Below are 22,370 nucleotides of genomic sequence, written 5' to 3'. Positions count from 1 at the left end.
AATCCCCTGTTTGTCATATCCCATTCTCTGTACACTCTTAGAAAAAATGTTTTTTTGGGGTTCTTTATAGAACCTTTAGATTTTTTGATGAGATTAAAGAACCCTTTCTAGTATTAACAAAAAATGTGAGAGTCCGACGAACCGGCTGAGGTGTGAGAGCCTGAGGAGCCGGCTGAGGCCTCCCCCGGTAGCTCTAGTACTGACACCTGGACCCGACGTCACCTCCAACACAAAAACAAACAAAAAACACTCCCTGATGCTTCCCTTAGGTGAGGTGTTATTCTGTAACAATGTACACTGAGAGTCGGGAAGCAAGTACAGGGAGTGAGTGTTTTAATAAATAAACGGTACATAAAACAAGAAACACAAACAACGCACTGACATGAAACAGAGTCAATAGCACCTGAGGAAAGAACCAAGGGGGTTGACAAATATAGTGAAGGTAATCAAAGGAGGTCATGGAGTCCAGGTGAGTGTCATGAGGTGCTGGTGCGTGTGACAATGGTGACAGGTGTGCACAAGAATCAGCAGTCTGGTGACCTAGAGGCCGGAGAGGGCGCACAAGTGACATAATGATGCAGCTTCATGATTTCACATGGTCAAAAAAATGTCTATTGGACGTCTGACACGTTACGTCTCTATGGCAGGGGGAGATTGAAATCATATTTTGCAACATTGTTGCAGAGGTCTGAGTGGCAAACAGAAAGGTTCATACAAACCTATGCTGTTGCAAACTAAATGCTAGATAGAAGCAAGAGAAAATAATGTGTTTAATAAAAGCATAGTCCCGGTCGGTATAAAATAGAACGTCGCTGCCCTGCCTACCTGCGTGGAAAATAACCTGTGGTTACCTAGGTTACAGCAAAAACTTTACCTTTTTCAAATGCAATTTTCTTTTTGTCTGCTTGTTTTAGTAAATTACAAACTACATTTAAGAAAAGTACAACATGTCTAAAGATTACTTTTCAACAATTCCTGCTCCCGAGTGTTCTCACTACCCTCGTGTCCCTTTTCATGACAGAGGTAGCAGCTATGTGAGTGAGTGAGTGCTACCGACCAGCTACCAACCAGAACATTAATCTAGCCAAGGCCAACAACACAAACAGACGGACTATACAGCTACAAGTAGTGAGTGGAGTTACAAACAGACTATACTAAACAAGTAGTGAGTGGAGTTACAAACAGACTATACTAAACAAGTAGTGAGTGGAGTTACAAACAGACTATACTAAACAAGTAGTGAGTGGAGTTACAAACAGACTATACTAAACAAGTAGTGAGTGGAGTTACAAACAGACTATACTAAACAAGTAGTGAGTGGAGTTACAAACAGACTATACTAAACAAGTAGTGAGTGGAGTTACAAACAGACTATACTAAACAAGTAGTGAGTGGAGTTACAAACAGACTATACTAAACAAGTAGTGAGTGGAGTTACAAACAGACTATACTAAACAAGTAGTGAGTGGAGTTACAAACAGACTATACTAAACAAGTAGTGAGTGGAGTTACAAACAGACTATACTAAACAAGTGAAATGTCTTACCAGTGATGAAGTGTTTTCCACACACATCTACGTGTAGTGTACTTGGACACCGGGGCTCCACATTTCCCACTCTCCCATGATGAATAGGCTCTTCTCTCAGGCTCTATTTTTCTACATGGGAGCATTGCAAACCATAGTTCGGGATTTTTTACCTTGTTAAATGTACATTGAACAACCACAGCTTTTCGGCATGTTTGGTTATTTCTGAAAACAAATGCGATGATGAAGTTGGCAGTTTCACACTGGGGGTCAATGGGAAATAATGTTTGTTCCTTATTATTACCTGCATTTTAACTTGGACTATACACTCTTAGATAAAAAGTGGTTCTATAAGGAACCTTTTGATCAATTCTAAATGTAACTGCCATTCCCATTCAAAAATCAACTTCCATTCCAGCATGACAACGCAAGAGGACGATGATTGAACCAATTTGCAAATAGCCTAGCCCAGTGTTTCCCAACTCTGGTCCTCAAGTACCCCCAACAGTACACAGTTTTGTTGTAGTCCTTGACAAACACACTTCATTCAGCTCATTGTAGACTTGATGATTAGTTGACAAGCTGAATAAGGTGTGCTTTCCAAGGTTACAATATAAATGTGTTATTTTGGCGGTACTCAAGTACCAGGGTTGGGAAACACTGGCCTAGCCTATCAATAAGCATGTCATTTTTCAATGTATTAAGATAAGCAAAGTACCTTTTTTAATTCAAATATATGAAGCCAAAGTAATATGATAGGTTAGATTTAAAAAAAGTTGAAACGTTATTAGAATTTGAGCATGTTTGTAAGCTAGTTAACTTAGCTAGCTAAACAGAAAAATCTAGCTAGGCTACTTTAATTGACCACTTTACAAGCCAGCTAACTCTTTTAACTAAACATTATTTGTTATTATGGGACATGCCAAATAGAGCATTGGCAATTATCTAATTGATACTTTTATTTCAGTATTTCAGTATGGAGTCAATTGAGGGGACTATGTTTCATGAAGCCATATGAAGACCGTTGCTGACTGAGAGGAGGTATGTATAAATGATTTATAATAAATTATGTATAATAAGTCTTGATGATACAATAGCCTAGTTAATCATTACATTACTTTTAACACACTATGTATGTTTTGCTCAGTCTGTCAGTAACCCAGGACCATCAGAGGCAGAGGATCTCTCTTTCGGCTGCTGTTGACAACAACTGCATGTATTGGTCTTCTACATCATAGTAATTATATACTGTATGTCTGCCAGTGGCGGTCGGTGCTCTTTAAGATGAGGGAGGACGATTCTTTTTTTGGAGCATGGTCTTCTTTCTATTACAACATATTGGATGTCATTCATATTCCATTCACCCAGCTCAATAGGTTTAGGCTACTACATGACACTCATAATGTCCCTATACCCATCATGAGGTTGCTACAACTGAGCCTATGAATGAAAGTTTACAGCGTAGGTGCACAGGTCGAGAGAAATTTGAGTAATCAAGGTGACAGACAGTGATACATTCAATACTGCCTTGCACACTCTTGCCTGCATCTAGCTGATTTAGGGTGTAATCCAACAGTCGCAAACAAGAGTTTCTATTGGACAAATTCAGGTATGTTTGAGCAAGGCCCTTAACCACACAATATGCTCTTCGTCCAGGGGAACTGCACTGCAACTTAAACACGTGCACATCTAAACTGTATGTTTGAGGTTTGCTGTTTGGGGGAATGAGAACGGAGCAGAAGACACATGTTTATTGTTCGCTGTAACTGGACAAAGTTGCATTGTTTTGCATTATATTGTATTGTAAAGAAGTCAGCCAGAGTTGATGTGGGCCATCATTCAAACAAAGTCATGCCTTCCTGCCCACCAATGCATATTTCCAAACTGTTTTTGTTGCATATAATGACAATACATTCTAAAAACGATGCTAGTATTTATTCTATTGTCCATTATTTAATTGTTTATTCAATTATATTGTTAGCAAAAAATATTTATATTTAATAGTAGTAGCCTTAATTCATAAATGTCACCATGCAGGGAACCATATGGAACCATTTTGGTTCAGTGAAGAAGAACATCTAAGGTTCTGATCCATATATGAAGCAAGCAATATAACCCCTTTGGGTCATATAAGGAACCTTTTTTAAGAGTGTAGGACACAAAAACAGAAAACACCCAACTGCCCTCACTTGTCATAGGTCCTCACTTTGGACCATAGCAGCAGAAAACATAACATTTATCATTACATTAAGCACTTTAGGGCTCTACATAGTATCAATCTAGTTACAACTTTAAATGCTGTACCTCGAAAAAGTGTACCCACTGTTTATAATCAGTCGATACAGAATGTGGATGGAAGCCTAAATTCAAGGTTGAACTACAAAGTTTCTATGTCAGTATCCACAAATAAAACCAACCCCCGTGGTAGGTTATTGATTTGGTATTAATTTACCAGTAGGCTATATAAGGTTCCTGACCTGCTGCGTAAAGGGAGCATAGTGAAAGACAATTAACATTCCTACCACACGGTGTACACATTTTCAATCAAGCGTGTCCTTGGGACATTGAGCAAATCTACACAAACAAACCTAAGATCATCAATGATATATCTATAAATTTGAAAAATTTGAATAGTATAAGTGGCCTATATTAGCCTATATTATAAGAGGCTTTGAGGCGTCCCACGCAGGGATCAAAGCGCCGGAGAGATTCTGCCCTGCCTCTACTGCTCCTGGCGCGCTTCCATAGTGGTGCTGATGTTGGGAAGGACGGAAGGAGAGAAAGAAAGGGGAGGAGAGGAGTGGTACGGGGAGGGGGCGCCGCACTGCTCTGCTACAAGTTCATCCCAGTGGCTCTCTTGCTGCAGCGTGAGAAACAGTCTTGACACACGACCCGTTGCGGAACAACACACAGGACACAAACTCACTTTCTCTGTTTCTAGGGGTATATTTGTTTGAAAATAATCTCATTCCGTCATTCTTTATTACTTTGAATGAAAAAGAAAACGTTTATTTAAGTGAGATATAAAGCTGGTAATAATTGTGGATCGCGGTGGGATTGAAAAGGCAGGCGACAGGCGCTTCACTGAGTGATTTGTTATTTGGGTCTGGCGTTATAGATGGAGAGAGGGAGTGCACATTTCAGAGGAGATCGCTTTCCGATAGCGCGTATGGATTGAATGGAAATGCGAAATTGAGGCGGAAGGCATTCTTGATTCTAGAGGAGGAATTATGCGAAAATCCAACGGGAAAATACCACTATATGTTTTATCTCTAATTGAAGGGGGTTGATTTATAACGCATGTGGTTGACATAGCCAACCTAAATGGTGCATTAGTATATATATCAACTTGCCACGCAATTGGTTACAGTGGGTAGTCATAGTCTTAGAGTGTATTGTAAAATCGAAAAATAAATTAAACTATATATTTTTTATCAGGTCAAAGAATGGGAATATAGCACCACTATAACCAGTCTTAGTACTTTACACGAGTAGGCCTTTTTTTCCTCTATTGGAAACTAATTTAAATATTTTGGATTTTGAAGAAATGGCAATCAACATAGACACTGAATTCGAGAAATCTAACCTGGGAGAGAGCGGTCGCGCACCCGCCAACGAGTCTCAGGAGACGGAGAAACTTCTCTACCCCGTGACCACCGAGCCCGCTGGCGGCAACGGTATGAAAATGTCCTCCTCCTTCACAGTCAACGTGGGGAGCGACAAAAACCTGGATGTAGACCAGAACGGCCACAGTTTGCCCTTTAGGTCGGGCTCTGCAGGGCACCTTGCTGCTGCCCCCCTTTCCCCGTCCCGGGTCAGTTTGAGTCGCAGTTGCACATCTTCCATCGGAAACGCCGCGGTCCAAGAAGCGCAAAAGCCCAAAGACTACCTCATACTGGTCATATTGTCCTGCTTCTGCCCTGTCTGGCCCGTCAGCATTGTTGCTTTGTTATTTTCAATTATGGTAAGTGGATATCTATCGGCTGTCTAGGAAAGTGGGGTCTAAAATCGCCTGTCGTTTCTTGTCAATTCACTGTCCATGCTGTGTTGATATATGAAACATCGGGGGATAAGGGAATCATTATTTGCAATTTCTTAATAAAATAGACCTAGGATATTAACACTAGTAATAACCTCAAACAGCATTGTTTAGAATGCAGACTGTTTCCACTAAATCGTAGCCCAATAACCAAGTTGAATTCGAAAGCCCCTTTTTACCTATTCGTGATCAAGTGTAGGCCTAAGGGCTCTATTCAATCTGTATCGCTGAAGTTTACAGATTGCATGCTAGAAATGTAAAGGTCATTTCCGATTTTGCCGACATATTCAGTGTTTACCTTGAATGCAGTCTCTGCTAACACGGGACATTATATTTAAATATCAATCATGCTGTAACGCTGAATTTCCGCGATATGGATTGTATAGAGGCCTAAATCTACAACTATTCAACAAATAATTGTATGATAAAGGGAAAAGGACAGTATATCGATCACATTTATGTTGCCAGTATTTTTTCAACTACTTTAGCCTACCTTGTGGGAATGGAGGTGGGAAGGGAGGGGAGGCACTCAATTACAGCCCTCCCTGCTGCTTCATTCTGAAAATATTTGCAGCATACTTGCACTTCCTGTACTGGGTGCCATGCACATGCCATGATGCCCCAGTTGGGCAATAATATGGCCAGTGTTGGCACATTGATGTAGCCTTTGTTGCAGCAGATTTATCAATGAGGATGCTGACCAGAATTATATTGTTTTTAAGCAAAAGTCTGCTTACATTTGGAGGGATCGCAAAAACTGGGATCACATGACATATCCATCACCTGTAACAAACTAACGTTAGCCACATAGCTAGCCTAGCTAATATTGAGCCACAACAAAGTGGAGTTCGTGTAATGTACACGAATGCGTGATAAAGACAGAAAATTGTGTAATACACACAAAATGCATTGTGATTAAAAGCGTATATTATTGAGTTGGATTGATCAATTTGAAGATAGAAGTTTCAACAACAGGTTAAAACTGTGTGGAACACATTATCGATGTGGATGTTGTTTCAAAGCCTAACACAAACGAAATGGACAGTAGCTGTTTTCGATTGACATTCATTTGGATACATCCATAACAATGTCTGCCTTCTCGTCAGGACACTTGACAGTGTTCATGACGAGGAGATCGCACTGCAAATCCAAAATTAGGCTAGAAGTTAGCTAAATAGTTTGTTGCTAGCAAACCTGCCAATATGACAACCAAATAAAAAAATATCAGTTGCTGAAAACAGCTGGTCAACCTAGAAACGTGATTTGACAGCATAGCGCCACTTGCGTCATGACTGCAACACTGCAGTAGGGACCAGAGAAATTAATGTTCATCACTCACTACGTTAGGTCATCAGTTGCTCCAAAAAAACATGTCTCTGCAAAAACAAATCAATGCTAGCTACATAGCTAAGTCTTTCCTAAGTGTTTACAATGTATTAAATGTCGGTTTGTGTGGTTCTGTAACTTTGTAGTAAGTAGCAAGTGTGTAGGCGCTTACTGCGTCATGATTGCAAGCTGTCCCAAAATCTTTGCCAACTGTCCCTTTATCTGGTTTTAATGTCCACTCTAGAATGCCCTTCTAGCCAATCAGAAACGAGTATTCAACAATGCTGTGGTATAATATAAAATAATGGCACAGGACTTATAAGCATATCTTGTCTGCTAAATGAACAAGCTACAGCCTATGGCAAGGCGCACACCCAGATAACATACAGTAGGCCAACTCATATTTTGTTCTTCTGAAATAAATGTCCTTCATATTATGTTTCTTTAGACCTGCGTAAAATAAATAATGGATTTATTGTTATGGTTTATATTCAATTTATTTATTAGACTTTTTTAAATGTAGATGTTCCAAAGGCACGCATCAGCAGCTTGTATGTGGCGTGTATTTGTGGAGTCCTGGAGATGCTCAACGTGTTTATGTTAATTAACGGTACTTTACAGTGAGACCGGCAGTCTTTTGCATGACAATAACCGCCTGACAAAATATCATGACTTCCATAGCCCTAAGAGAGGCACAGTGTATGTAGGCTATAGTGTCAAACCGTATGCGTTCTGGCAGAAGTCCATTCATTTCAATGGGAGGAAGTCCACACTGCTGTGACTCATCTGCCAGATTGCCAGATTTACGGTGTGTGGTACTGTGTGCAGTGTGTCGCATGCATTGGATTTTTCCATCTGTGTGCGTTGCTTTGAAGTGTGGTATCAGACACGGAAGTAGATAAACCACCAAAGAAGTTGCTAATGTGTAGCGTGATTCTTTTTGTTGTGATGCCGCGCATGGATTGTGAAGACTACGTCAAATATACCATACAGCAATGTAATGATGCAACCTTTGTATACGCTTATGGTAGCCAACCTCTTATGCTGGACACAATCAATGTTGTAGTCGTGTGGTAAAAATTCTAAGCTTTGAAAATCGATACTTAGAGTTCATAGAGACCTTTGAGAACGGAAATAATAACAAACATCATAAGCAATAGAATGACAAAAGTCTTACCAGACCTTATATATAGCAATCAAACAGGGTTTATTCAAAATAGACACTTCCAAACAAATACAAGAACATGTTTCAGTTTAATTCAATATGCTAAAAACAAGATGTAGATTTATCAATAATGGCTGTTGATGCCAAAGAGTCTTTCGACCGTTTTGAATGGCCTTTTCTATTCAAAACTTTGAAAGCTTTCAACTTTCCAGCTGAAATAATACATTTAATAAAAATCTTACATAAATGCCCTCAAGCTAAAATATACACAAATAATTCATGATCTAATGAAATGGCTTTAGACAGGGATGCCTTCTCTTCCCACTCCTGTTTGCACTGGCAATTGAACCTGCTTGCAGAAAGAATTAGACAGGACCCAAACATAACAGGTATCAGTATTGGTAAACATAAATACAAACAACATTTATTTGCAGAGGATCACCTGATATACCTGACCAATATTAAAAACTCAATGTCCTCTTACTAAAAATATTTTCAGAATAGCCTAAAATCTCAGGATATAAAATGTACATGGAAAAAAAACTAAATAATGGCAATAGGAAAATAAAAATAAAAGATCTAGAGAAATCACTTTGCAAGCCAGCATAATGTGACTTGCAGGCCCGATGTGGCCTGTAAACTCAGAGTTTTCTAACACCATTGTGTTAGAGTATAACAAGGCCCTCAAAAAAAGGCCTGGAACCCTTCATAGAGCCAGATAGGTTGAATCATTTACATGGGGTTCTTTGAAGCGCCAAAAAATGTTCCCCTCCTATGTGGACAAACAGAAGAATGTATGGTTCTCCTTAGCACTTTTTTTCTAAGAGTGTAATAGCTAGAGAAGTTTTGGAGAGGGTTGTGTTGAAACTACTGAGATGTTTCAGGTGTTTTTTATAGATCTCATTACACTACGGTTATGATGCTGAAACCTCCACAGAGTTTGTGGCTGACTTAAGTTGTGACTGGCCTACATGTTGGCATCTGCCCTTGCTGCAGGCTACATTTTCTATGCTAGTGTTCTAATAAGATAAGTTTGGTCCAGGTATAAATGGCTCTAGCCAGTTTAGAAGAACACAATTTGGCGCATGTGTCTTCTATCTTTGGGCTTGCAGGATGACTCAAAGACAGGGATAGCACACAATAATAAAACATTCAGTTTATAAAACATGGCAGTTCTGACAACAACAGTTCTCTCCAAATGGACCCAGCATCGTAGCTGACAGAGGGAGGGAAAGAAAGAGAGGGAAGATGAGAGGGAAGGGGTAGAAACCAGAGATGGCCACTAACTCAATAGAAGGCGATAGAAGTCAATTGAACCTTTCTGCAGAGGGCAAATTGCAACAATTAGCCAGCTACGTAGCTTTGATAAACATCTTTTCAGTCCTGAGGGGAGCAAGACAATCTCTCTCTCTCTCTCTCTCTACACACACACACACACACACACACACACACACACACACACACACACACACACACACACACACACACACACACACACACACACACACACACACACACACACACACACACACACACACACACACACACACACACACACACACACACACACACAGGGAATACAAGGCTAGCATCAGGATAGGAAATTACAATATTACCTGCCCGCCACAGTGGTGGACTTGTAAAGATTATTCAGGCAGCCTACAGATTGGCTAGAACACATTTTTTAACACTGAAACAGATAGGAGTTTAATCAAATGGGAAAAATATAATAAATCCTAAAATCTTTATCTAAAAAGGGGAAAATGACTTTTGCCTACATTCTTTATCTATACGTGTGGATAAAATTAATTCCATAATTTCATAACACTGAATACCAAACAACTGGTTAATAATACAGTATATTGCTCAATCACCTAAGGCAGAAAAAAAACGTAATAGTATATATATTATATATTGTACAGTATATCTTGTTCAACCACCAATGGCCAACTCATGCTGATCTGTAAGTAGAAAAGCAAGTTAGGCTTAACAGATGTAAGACAGCTGTACTGATGACTATTGGTATTGAGGTTGCTGCTGGCAGACGCAGAAGACGTGGAGTCAATTCTGTGGCGTGGAGAGGCAGAGAGAGACAGGGTCATGGGCTTTTATTGACTGTGCAGGCCTTTCCAGGTAATGGGACTGACTGCTAGGCCCAAACTGCTACTGCACGCTCGGCACGTTCACTGGTGAAATATGAGCTTCAAGCTTCAGCCGAATGGATATTTTTCTCTTTCTTTTAAGGTGTGGGTAGGGGGAGCCGTGTGTGTGTGTGTGTGTGTGTGTGTGTGTGTGTGTGTGTGTGTGTGTGTGTGTGTGTGTGTGTGTGTGTGTGTGTGTGTGTGTGTGTGTGTGTGTGTGTGTGTGTGTGTGTGTGTGTGTGTGTGTCTAAATGGCTTATTAGTAATCTTGTGCAGCTGCTACGTTGGGTAGTTTTGAAATCAGCATTCCCTCTGAAAACTTGGAAAGGACAATGGTGGAATAGTTATCCAATTGTCATACTTGAGTAAAAGTAATGATACCTTAATAGAAAGTTACTCAAGTAAAAGTGAAAGTCACCCAGTAAAATACTACTTAGGTAAAAGTCTAAAAGCATTTGTAGCAGCAATTTAGCTATTACTGAAGTAGCTCTGCTGATATAGTACTACACCCTACTACATTTAACCTGGACTAAAAAACATTTTCAATGGCGATTTTCCATTGAGCTTGCTTTTTACTCCCGAACTAGGCTTAATCTGTGCCCTGGAAACAGCCTCTTAATGTTGTATGGATAAAACAATGCACCATTGTCATTGTTTCCTCGAATACATGACAGTGGTTTAAACTATGTGAATCATCAGTCTACCTCTGGAATAGAATAATGGAATACTTTCTCCAGCCTTTCTCTTCCTTAGAGATACAGGCTTGCCTCATTCAAGCCTTCTACGCACAATCCAATTTACTGTCCACATGTACCAACCTCCCAGCTCTTTGACTGTTTGCCCCGGGGGAAAACAACCATTAATGAGGACTCATGATGCCTTATGTGGATACTTCAAAGCCGGATCTGTCCATCCTTGAGGAGATACAGTGGGGCAAAAAAGTATTTAGTCAGCCACCAACTGTGCAAGTTCTCCCACTTAAAAAGATGAGAGAGGCCTGTAATTTTCATCATGGGTACACTTCAACTATGACAGACAAAATGAGAAAAGAAAATCCAGAAAATCACATTGTAGGATTTTCAATGAATTTATTTGCAAATTATGGTGGAAAATAAGTATTTGGTCAATAACAAAAGTTTATCTCAATACTTTGTTATATACTCTTTGTTGGCAATGACAGAGGTCAAACGTTTCCTGTAAGTCTTCACAAGGTTTTCACACACTGTTGCTGGTATTTTGGCCCATTCCTCCATGCAGATCTCCTCTAGAGCAGTGATGTTTTGGGGCTGTTGCTGGGCAACACGGACTTTCAACTCCCTCCAAAGATTTTCTATGGGGTTGAGATCTGGAGACTGGCTAGGCCACTCCAGGACCTTGAAATGCTTCTTACGAAGCCACTCCTTCTTTGCCCGGGCGGTGTGTTTGGGATCATTGTCATGCTGAAAGACCCAGCCACGTTTCATCTTCAATGCCCTTGCTGATGGAAGGAGGTTTTCACTCAAAATCTCACGATACATGGCCCCATTCATTCTTTCCTTTACACGGATCAGTCGTCCTGGTCCCTTTGCAGAAAAACAGCCCCAAAGCATGATGTTTCCACCCCCATGCTTCACAGTAGGTATGGTGTTCTTTGGATGCAACTCAGCATTCTTTGTCCTCCAAACACGATGAGGTGAGTTTTTACCAAAAAGTTCTATTTTGGTTTCATCTGACCATATGACATTCTCCCAATCTTCTTCTGGATCATCCAAATGCTCTCTAACAAACTTCAGACGGCCTGGACATGTACTGGCTTAAGCAGGGGGACACGTCTGGCACTGCAGGATTTGAGTCCCTGGCGGCGTAGTGTGTTACTGATGGTAGGCTTTGTTACTTTGGTCCCAGCTCTCTGCAGGTCATTCACTAGGTCCCCCCGTGTGGTTCTGGGATTTTTGCTCACCGTTCTTGTGATCATTTTGACCCCACGGGTGAGATCTTGCGTGGAGCCCCATATCAAGGGAGATTATTAGTGGTCTTGTATGTCTTCCATTTCCTAATAATTGCTCCCACAGTTGATTTCTTCAAACCAAGCTGCTTACCTATTGCAGATTCAGTCTTCCCAGCCTGGTGCAGGTCTACAATTTTGTTTCTGGTGTCCTTTGACAGCTCTTTGGTCTTGGCCATAGTGGAGTTTGGAGTGTGACTGTTTGAGGTTGTGGACAGGTGTCTTTTACGCTGATAACAAGTTCAAACAGGTGCCATAAATACAGGTAACGAGTGGAGGACAGAGGAGCCTCTTAAAGAAGAAGTTACAGGTCTGTGAGAGCCAGAAATCTTGCTTGTTTGTAGGCGACCAAATACTTATTTTCCACCATAATTTGCTAATAAATTCATACAAATCCTACAATGTGATTTTCTGGATTTTTTTTCTAATTTTGTCTGTCATAGTTGAAGTTTACCTATGATGAAAATTACAGGCCTCTCTCATCTTTTTAAGAGGGAGAACTTGCACAATTGGTGGCTGACTAAAGGAGGTTAAGGAGACATAAGGAGGTTGTTGTAAGCAGAAGGGTAGAAACAATGTTTTCACCGATCCAACTCGGTCAGATCAGTGATCTCTTAACATGGCGTCCTATAAGTTAAGGTACCAATCACAATGGGAATACAAAACAAAACATTATGTGATTGGTAAATTAACTCTCAAAATCTACCCAATTGTTTTTAGACATAGACTGACCAATTGAATGTGGTTAAGATCAGTGGTCTGTTTAGGGACGTAATATCCAACTGATAAAGTTGTGGAGTTGTTGAATTAGGTGTTTCAGTGGACTCTTACACACCAGGGTTTTCAAACCCTGCCCTGCCCTTTGGCTCCGTTCCAATACTGTAGAAATGTGTCCTACTGTCATTCCTCCCTTAAAGTGGTCACTGATCTGACGTGACTGGATTGGTAGAAGCTAGGTCGTAGTGGAACTCTTGATCTCGCCTATCAAATCAAGTTAGATCAGCGATTACTTCAAAGAGGGAGAGAAGGAAAGGAGTCATTTTAGAGTTATCTGAATACACACGGGCATACACACACACGCCAGGGTTGGGCACAATTCTCTCTCTCTCTCTGTGTGTGTGTGTGTGTGTGTGTATATGTACAGTACAATTCCTGTCCTCCAGGCTGCTCCCATCCCTGGGACCACACTCTTCATTATTAATGACAGCAGCAGCAGGGAGGTAGAGCACTTTCTTAGAGACTCATAGCTCTCCATGTTCTACATCTTTCTCTGTCTCTACTGCCATCTTCCTCTCCATCTCTTCTCTCCATCTCTTCTCTCTCATCTCCGATTCTCTCTCTGTCTTTCTCCCGCCACCTCTCTCCAGCCTCGACTGCAGTGGGAACAACCACAGAGCTGGGGGATGTGTGTGTGTTTGTTGTGTGGGCTTGCCTGGTTGTACTGCAGGTGGGATGAGAGGCCAGGTTTTTGTGCTGAATTTCACATTCATAAGAAAAATATGAGCAGGTCTCCCTCTTCCTGTAAATCAATACAACCATGTACTACCAGTCTGAAGGCTCCCTTCCACCTACCCCCAGCTACTAACACACACACACACATACTTACTTTACTCTTTCTGAGAATACAGCTGGAGGTCTTTGACCCAGGCTTATCTGACTTCCAGTGCACTGTGTGAGTTCCTGCCTCACTAGAGACAGCGAGGCTCATGGGTAGAGGGAGAGGGAGGAAGGACAGGGGAAGGGTAGGGGGAAGAGGGAGGGAGGGAGAGGGATGAAGGGAGGGATACACAGAGGGAAAGAGGGATGGAGATGGAGAGCAAGTGAGGGAGGGAGGACGGAGTGTTGTTCTCTGCAGTGATAAAAGGGTCATCTCATTCGTGTTTGAGTTGCTTTGTTTATCAGCAAAGCTACTTGAGATGACGTCGTTTGCAACCTGCAACTGCAACAAAAATTGCTTACAAATAATTTTGTGTTACACAGGCTTTCAGTGACAATATCTACAGGAAACTGCCAAAATAAAGGAAACAATTGAATAAATGAGGGATACAAAGTATAAAAAGCAGGGGTTTCCACCCCAGGTGAGGCTCCTGAGTTCATTAAGCAATGAAGAAGAGGAAACAGGAGTCTCAAAGGAGATGGTTTAAAGTGTGTGTGTGTGTGTGTGTCAGTCACCAGATCTTAACACTTAAGGGAGATTCTGGAGTGGCGCCTGACACAGCATTTTCCACCATCAAAAGAACACCAAATGATGGGATTTCTCATGGAAGAATGATGCCACATCCCCCCAAAAGAGTTCCAGACACATGTAGAATCTATACCAAGGTGCATTGAAGCTGTTCTGGCTCGTGGTGCCCCAATGCCCTATTAAGACACTTTATGTTGGTGTTTCCTTTATTTTCACAGTTACCTATATATTATAGGCATTTACATTTGGGGTGTGCTATTTGCACATGTACTGTTGTCTTCTGGATTTATTCGTCAACCCTTAACAGTTTTGGTACTCATACCAGACAGCATATTGAAAAAGTATCAGACAGTAAATATAGCATAACTGGTCTAAGCAGAAATAATGTATTAAATTGAAGGGTTCTGTCCCGGATCAGTCCTTAAGAAGACCTAAAGCATCAGAGGACATTTAAAGAATGCATGACTGTGTTCTGTTTAAGATTATGATTTGCATTCCTCCCTGCCTGCTCAAAAACGTAACAATCACCCCCAGTTCTGAATTTGAATGAGGCTGCCGCTATGCACACAGCATTATGTATAGCTAGTAGCTGCTCTAAACAGGAAGTATTGAACCACATCTGGATGTCCTTCCAGACACACAAATGCACATAAGTGCACACACACATGCACTCAAGTGCGGGCATCACACACACACAACACAGCAAACGGTGAAGCCCGCCTTGCTTAGACATACACACACATTCACGCAAGTTCACATACTGTACACACACGCATCCCTAGCTAATAGAGAATTACTGTATTCTGCCAATGCAATATCATTTTCATCATCAAAAGAGAAACATGGAGGGGTATTATGAAGGAGATGGGGAAGAAAGTGTTCTAGAAGTGGGATCACCATTACAGCAGAGCCTCCAGTCATCTCCATAGATGTCATGGTTTAATAAAGGCTAATTGAATTCAGAGTTATGTAATTTCCCCCCAGTTAGAATACTTTGAAAGTGTTTCCTTCTTTCATTCCTCCATTATGTGGTTAAAACTGATCTGACTTTGATATAAATTAAAACACAGACCCTCATAGAGGCCAGTCCAGCACCATGGACAGCACCCACATGCTTCTTGAAGTGCTTTTGGTTCATGCTCAGATAGTACTGTATACATGTGGTTAGCATTTTGTTGTTTTCCTATATCTTTTTTGAGATGATTGGTTAGATTCTGGTTTACAATCTGTTAGATGTGGTGATGACAGAAACTGATAATACACCACTGTACCCCAGTCAAGAGGCTGAGGTCATTTGGGGAGGGGGGCAGTGGTGGATTAATGGGTGAATGTGGCATTCTAGAAACTGGGTAATTGCAACCCGGTGCCATAATCAGAGGTATTTGTCTTTTGTGTCTCTCAATCACCTCCTGTGGTCCCGTCTTAGACACACACACACACACACCACTCCAGTCTGTCAACCTGTCTCTATTGTCTGCAACAGATATACATACGTATAGTACAGTATAAAGCTGCCTTGTGTGATTTACAGTAAGGCCCACACTACACTGTTCATCAACTTCAACCAATAGTAACCTAAAGGCTCTGCAGACAAAGTTTGATAATCAATCAATCAATAGGCCTCACTGTGGTTTCCAAATATTGGAAATACTTTATACAACAAGGATAACCTCTTGGTCAAGTTGTTATTGTAAAATATTCAATAAAGAACCTGGCAAAAGTGTAAATAAATAAAAGGTCTGCAATGAAATGGTCCCAAATTTTGTCGAGCTGTAGGAAATCTCTCCGCGTTCATGTTCATTCCACTTTAAAGTCAATTCTCTGTGCATTAATGGACTAGCAACTGATAAATATTTCAGTGACTGAGTGAAACTGCCAAATTAAATCATGTCCAGGTATGTTTGAGAACAAGTTTTCCCATGAATCTCTGTATGGATTTAAGAGTTTCAGTTGTAAGATTCAGCTTTCCCACAAGAGCACAAGTCATACAGACAGGAAGTAAGACGTCAGACAGTTTGACTATAAGATAACTAAAAGATGACATGAGAAAGGTGTAGTTCAAGATCTGGATAAGATTGTATGCTAAATGACCAAAATGTAAAACGTAACAACTCAAATTGTGTCGTGACAGTTGTGTCTCTGTGGGGGTGTAAATGCATCTGGTCTTGTGTTGTGCGTCCTCTCCTCTTCAGTCAAGAAACAGCCTGCAGTCGGGAGACATGGACGGCGCTAAGAGACTGGGTAAACTGGCTCGACTCCTCAGTGTCGTTTCCATATTCCTGGGTGTGCTCATCATAGTCGTCTCTGTAACGGTCTCTGGTAAGTAACACACACACCGCTGCAATGCATAAACACATGCACATACTGCATAACAATTTCAAGGTAATATATGAACATACATAAACATACACCAGTCTGTCATCAATCACATTGATGCCTGGAAAGTGTGTGTGTCTGTGTGTCAGCTCAGCAGATTTCTGAGCTCTGTGTGGATTGATTAAAGACTGCAGCTATAGCAGGCTGGCTTTGTGGCAAGGAGAGTATCCTTTCTGCTGTTTCAGCTACAGACCAGCCTGTCATACTGTAGGAATGACTGGACCTTAACCTTTCTGTCTACTCACCTCCCCCGCTCTCTCCTCCCTAACAGTAACCAAGTGACCAGTGTATATACTATGAAACAAGAGCACTGCTGCAAGCCAAGCAGAGGATGCAGCATGGAAAAAATATATAAATTCCATTGATTCCTGAGATGAAAAAAAAATATCATCACCTGCTCCACACTGTAATCAAGATCAAGGCAAAAAATTAAGAAGTTTAAAGAAGAGTAGGAAATGCAGTAGGAAATACACTAGCAAATGAATAAACCAAAGCAAAAATATCCAGATATGCATGCATTAGATTACAGTAACATTTGCTTGATGAAAAAGAAAATCCTCGACATAAAAAGTGTTTCAAAAGAACGTTGGACGATTGACTTTTGGTTTGAGGGACTTGCTACTCATTCGATTCTCTGTGGAGTAAAAACAGTCTTAAGATGAAGAAGAGAGGGATGAACAGAGGAATGAAGTGATACAAACTTTTCTGTATCAAGAATGGAAGGAGATCTTGAAAATGTACTCCAAACATCAAGACCGCTGAATAATAACCTAAATATATACCTAGTTGGCCTGACCGCCTGCATTGAAAGCATATACAACTATACAGATATATTTGCAATATAAGTATATACAGATTAATATATCAATTCACATTTTATAAAAGTTGTGTATGTTGGGCTGCGATGATTGAGACTTAAGTTAAGATGGCTACCTGGCTGGCAGTGGCTGTCGCCTACTATGGTTTGCCGAAGGATGTAATATTTGATCAGGGAACACAATTCAGAGAAGATGTTTTTGAATTTTTTTTTTTTTTTGGTAGGTTTTTGACAAAAATAAGAGACCACTTGCATGCATGTCTTGACTATAGATAGCCAACCTTTTTAATTTAGTTTGTGAATTCATATTTGTTTGTCTGTGTCTTTACCTTGGGATATAACGAGCCAGTTGCTTAGAGCCTTTTCAGAGTGAATTGAACATACTGTGAGTGTTTCGGCTCCATGTGGGTTGACTGTGGGTAAGGACAGAAACAGAATACCCCCCCTTCAACCCTCTTCTCCCCTGCCTTGCTGTGGGAGGGGTCTGACTATATTAATGCGCATGCCTAGCCTCCCCATCCCCTCCAAACATCCATGCCAGAACATGGGCATAAGTCTGAGAATATTCAATTTGTCAGAACCATCACTGTCCCCTTCCCCACTGCCCCCCCTCCAATTCCAACCCACCCTACACCAGTACCTGGTCTCATTACCTGGACTGTTAATGTAACTTGTTTCACTGAATGTATTTTGTAGTACTACAGAGACCAACACCAATCCTTAACCTATTGCCACCGTGCTGTATCGGTATGACATGTATTTATATGAAGAATATATATGCAATATTATATAGGCATGCTTTGGGCTAAACGGTACCCAGGTTTTTGTATGTCATTGTAAGGACCCACTGTAATGTTAAAGGAACATTGTTTTGAGGTTTGATTGATTGATTTGCAGCAGTTCTCTCTGTACCTGTAACACACTCATTTGTCTGTATTCAAATGTGTCACCATTCACACAGTTGGTTCTAATTCTACTGCGGTAACACAACAAAGGACTGTTATATTGACACAATTCAGATGTGTACTGGAAGGTCATAACACCTCTTATAAAACCTTCAGTACCACTACATGATGCTTTGTAACAACCTTGTTTGGACTTAATTCATGTTTGTATTACTCTCGTAACTGATGCTCTTCAACTCCCATTTGATTTCAATACTGAAATGACATTAGCGATTATTAATATTTTCTTGATTCAACTGCTTATCTTATCAAGGGTTAATGTAGGTGTTAGCTACACATGAGATCAAAGATAAATAATTCTATGATAATTTGATTGAATTGATCTGGCCTGAATTTAAAATGTTCAAAGAGATATAAAATGATTGAAAAAGCACCTGTAATTTGTGAAAAAGGTCACCATATTAACATTTGAGGTCTCCTTTGAATCTTCTAAACTATGAACACACATTGGTTAATTCCTTGCTGAATAAAAAACAACTCTGCCCCTGTCTAAGCATGCAAAGCACTAGATAAAACCTGGAAACTCTCGACAATATAATGTGAACATTTTTGGCATCTGTACTGTATTTCTAGAAACAACAAATAGAAATAGGACCACAGCTGTTGAATGACTCAACATGGTCACAATGTTTAAAAGCACTGAACTCAAGACAGCCTTACAGCACATCTTTGGGTATGAAAACAAAAAGGGCAGCAAGTTGATGTTGCTATACAAGTTATATTGTACAATAGCACGCTCGTAGCACGCTCGTAGCACGCTCGTACAGCCACAGTGTGCTTCACTTGACAGGTGGGCTGAAGAGACATCCCTGTCGAAAGAGCTGTAATGTTTATCTCTGGGCAACAGGCATGCACAAACTAACTTCCCACACACACCTAAAGGGCTTTTAGAAACCTGCCTTGGGGGGGGGCTGCTTTTGTAATACAGTAAGAATAAACGGCAGAGGAGAGAGGGGGGGACCCCAATCCAGCAGGATAGAGTCAGTGACTCAGTCTGCCATTGAAAATCCAACATTCAACATAATTCCTAAGACAAATTTGTCTGATAATTTCACTGTTATCACATGGAATTCCACTTTTACAACACATACTTCCCTGACCATCTTTCTGCTGAGAGATGTATACATGCTGTTCTGTGTCAGTAAAACAGTGACTTTCAATTCATGTCTATTTTTTTTATGTCCTTATTTCTTCCCCTTTTGATAGCATATGTATATGCTGGTTTCCATCTCTGTTGTGAACATTCTGCATGTCTGGAATAAACATTACCATGCATGGTCTCCGGTGAGTTGGATTGATTTATGTGGGTTTGGATAGCATTGATCTGTGTGTTTGTGCTTGTGTATGGACAGAGTATGTCATAGAGGAATGGTCTAGGGGTAGTGTGAGAGAGGGGGTGTAAAAGGGTAGTGTGAGAGAGGGGGTGTAAAAGGGTAGTGTGAGAGAGGGGGTGTAAAGGGTAGTGTGAGAGAGGGGGTAGTGGGGTAGTGAGAGAGGGGGTGTAAAGGGGTAGTGTGAGAGAGGGGGTGTAAAGGGGTAGTGTGAGAGAGGGGGTGTAAAGGGGTAGTGTGAGAGAGGGGTGTAAAGGGGTAGTGTGAGAGAGGGGGTGTAAAGGGGTAGTGTGAGAGAGGGGGTGTAAAGGGGTAATGTGACAGAGGGGGTGTAAAGGGGTAATGTGAGAGAGGGGGTGTAAAGGGGTAGTGTGAGAGAGGGGGTGTAAAGGGGTAGTGTGAGAGAGGGGGTGTAAAAGGGGTAGTGTGAGAGGGGGTGTAAAGGGGTAGTGTGAGAGAGGGGTGTAAAGGGGTAGTGTGAGAGAGGGGGTGTAAAGGGTAGTGTGAGAGAGGGGGTGTAAAAGGGGTAGTGTGAGAGAGGGGGTGTAAAGGGGTAGTGTGAGAGAGGGGTGTAAAGGGGTAGTGTGAGAGAGGGGGTGTAAAGGGGTAGTGTGAGAGAGGGGTGTAAGGGGTAGTGTGAGAGAGGGGTGTAAGGGGTAGTGTGAGAGAGGGGGTGTAAAGGGTAGTGTGAGAGAGGGGTGTAAGGGGTAGTGTGAGAGAGGGGGTGTAAAGGGTAGTGTGAGAGAGGGGTGTAAGGGGTAGTGTGAGAGAGGGGGTGTAAGGGGTAGTGTGAGAGAGGGGGTGTAAAGGGTAGTGTGAGAGAGGGGTGTAAGGGGTAGTGTGAGAGAGGGGTGTAAGGGGTAGTGTGAGAGAGGGGGTGTAAAGGGGTAGTGTGAGAGAGGGGGTGTAAGGGGTAGTGTGAGAGAGGGGGTGTAAAGGGTCAGACAACCTGCCTTTTAAAGTGGCATCTGGAGTAAAGCAGCAGTAGCTTCACTGACAATGATCAAAGTGAATGTTCCCGTCTGGAACACTAGAACAGGGAAAGCTGTGGAGCTAAACCCTCATGTTAGCATATACACACTCTAACTACTCTAAGAATTAACTTTTTTTGTAATTTTTTTGATTGATTATTAAAGAATAAGATTGGATCTCTTTAGCTACAGCAGTAGCCCCTTGGTATATCCTGTTGCTCTTAAAAAATGGGATGAACCCATAAATAGAACGAGCCTCGCAAGTCAAGTGTGCTTGAAAGGTCTATGGACCCACAAAAAAATGTTTGCTTGATTTCCCAAATAGTCGTGTTTTTTGGTGACGCCACCTATACTTGTTTGTGGTTCTACACGTCATTAGACACCCTCACGTGAGCTGCATCTGTGAGCTGTGCTAGAATCAGCCTTTTAAACTCACTTTATACTTCTTTGTGGAGGAACTTGAGTCACAGTGAAAGTACACAATACTTAGTTCTGCTCCAGTGATCTTCAAACCAAACAAAAGGATATGAAATATTCAGACTCTATACTGTAGCACCAGAGTAGGCTAGCTGTGTTTACTGTAAGGATGTTTGTTGAACCAGTTATAGACCAATAGCAGTACTGCACTCAGGTGCCAAAATACAGTCCCCATTTACCCTCAGAGAAGAAACCTGAAAAGAGAGATAAAGAATGAAAGGAATAAAGGAGTGACATCACATGAAAAGGGAGAAAATTGGTGTACTTGGAATAGTTATCGATAATCCCACTTCATGTAGCTAGCTATACAAATATAACAAACTTCAATATTTCACAGTCAACTAAGACTAAAACATCCTTGTCTAGTTACCAGATGATAAATGGTGAGATGTAAAACAGAGACAGAAAGACAAGGTAATTCATTTAAAACTCAGTAATTGACTATGGAGATGACAGGGGAGACATGACAGGTTCCTGTAGAGTCCTGGGGGGAAGCCGTCACCCCCCACAGACTGCAGTAACATCTCCCCTGCAGTGTGGCTGTCACGGCACACACATGCTCACAAGCAGGCAGGTGCACACAGTTTTACAAAACAGAGGTCTGAGGGAGTGTGTGCAGGTGACTCAGACTCTGTCAGAGTGAATTAATGTGAGAGCACCTCATTCCTCCAACAGTAATCTAGCTGCTGCAGTTTTGTTTACTGTAACATCTCCAGCCACTTCCACTAAAACCACTTAAAATGCCACTGACAATTTCAAGCGAAATAAACTCAAATTCTTAGAACTGTAGCATCTTTCAAATCAACGTTCATATTAGTGATGTTAAATGTTAGTTGAATAAGCAATTATTCAGCCTAGAGCTGGGGGAAATTTTCAGTTGACATCAATGTATGACCTAAAGTTTGTTGACTTTTGCCTTCTCAAGGTAGGCCTTAGCAGTATACGATCCTAGATCATGAAGAAGGACAGAGGCCTGAATGCTGATCACTCTTCCAGATCTCTGGATTTCAAGTGATCTTGTGTGGCTCAGTTGGTGAAAGCATGGTGCTAGCAACACCAAGGTCGTGG

At 41.2% G+C, this 22,370-nt stretch overlaps 1 protein-coding gene across 1 annotated transcript; it reads left to right on the top strand.

Moving 5' to 3' along the window:
• Window positions 1-4,343: 4,343 nt before the first annotated feature.
• On the top strand, window positions 4,344-19,803 carry LOC112267026 (trafficking regulator of GLUT4 1). Its single transcript, XM_024445031.2, has 3 exons — window positions 4,344-5,489; window positions 16,558-16,684; window positions 17,013-19,803. The coding sequence occupies exons 1-3, from the start codon at window positions 5,073-5,075 to the stop codon at window positions 17,021-17,023; spliced, it is 555 nt and encodes a 184-aa protein (XP_024300799.1). The 5' UTR covers window positions 4,344-5,072; the 3' UTR covers window positions 17,024-19,803.
• The last annotated feature ends 2,567 nt before the right edge of the window (window positions 19,804-22,370 follow it).

Source organism: Oncorhynchus tshawytscha, linkage group LG14 (genome assembly GCF_018296145.1).
Source record: "Oncorhynchus tshawytscha isolate Ot180627B linkage group LG14, Otsh_v2.0, whole genome shotgun sequence".
Lineage (NCBI taxonomy): Eukaryota > Metazoa > Chordata > Actinopteri > Salmoniformes > Salmonidae > Oncorhynchus > Oncorhynchus tshawytscha.
The sequence above is the reverse complement of the archived record's forward strand: the minus strand, read 5'-3'. Positions and strand labels throughout refer to the sequence as shown.

What these genes read in the sequence shown, in the direction of transcription:
- LOC112267026 (XM_024445031.2), top strand. Translation starts at nt 5,073, where the DNA reads ATGGCAATCAACATAGACACTGAATTCGAGAAATCTAACCTGGGAGAG. An exon ending in CTTTGTTATTTTCAATTATG is followed by an intron (nt 5,490 to 16,557) that starts GTAAGTGGATAT and finishes TCTCCTCTTCAG; the next exon opens with TCAAGAAACAGCCTGCAGTC.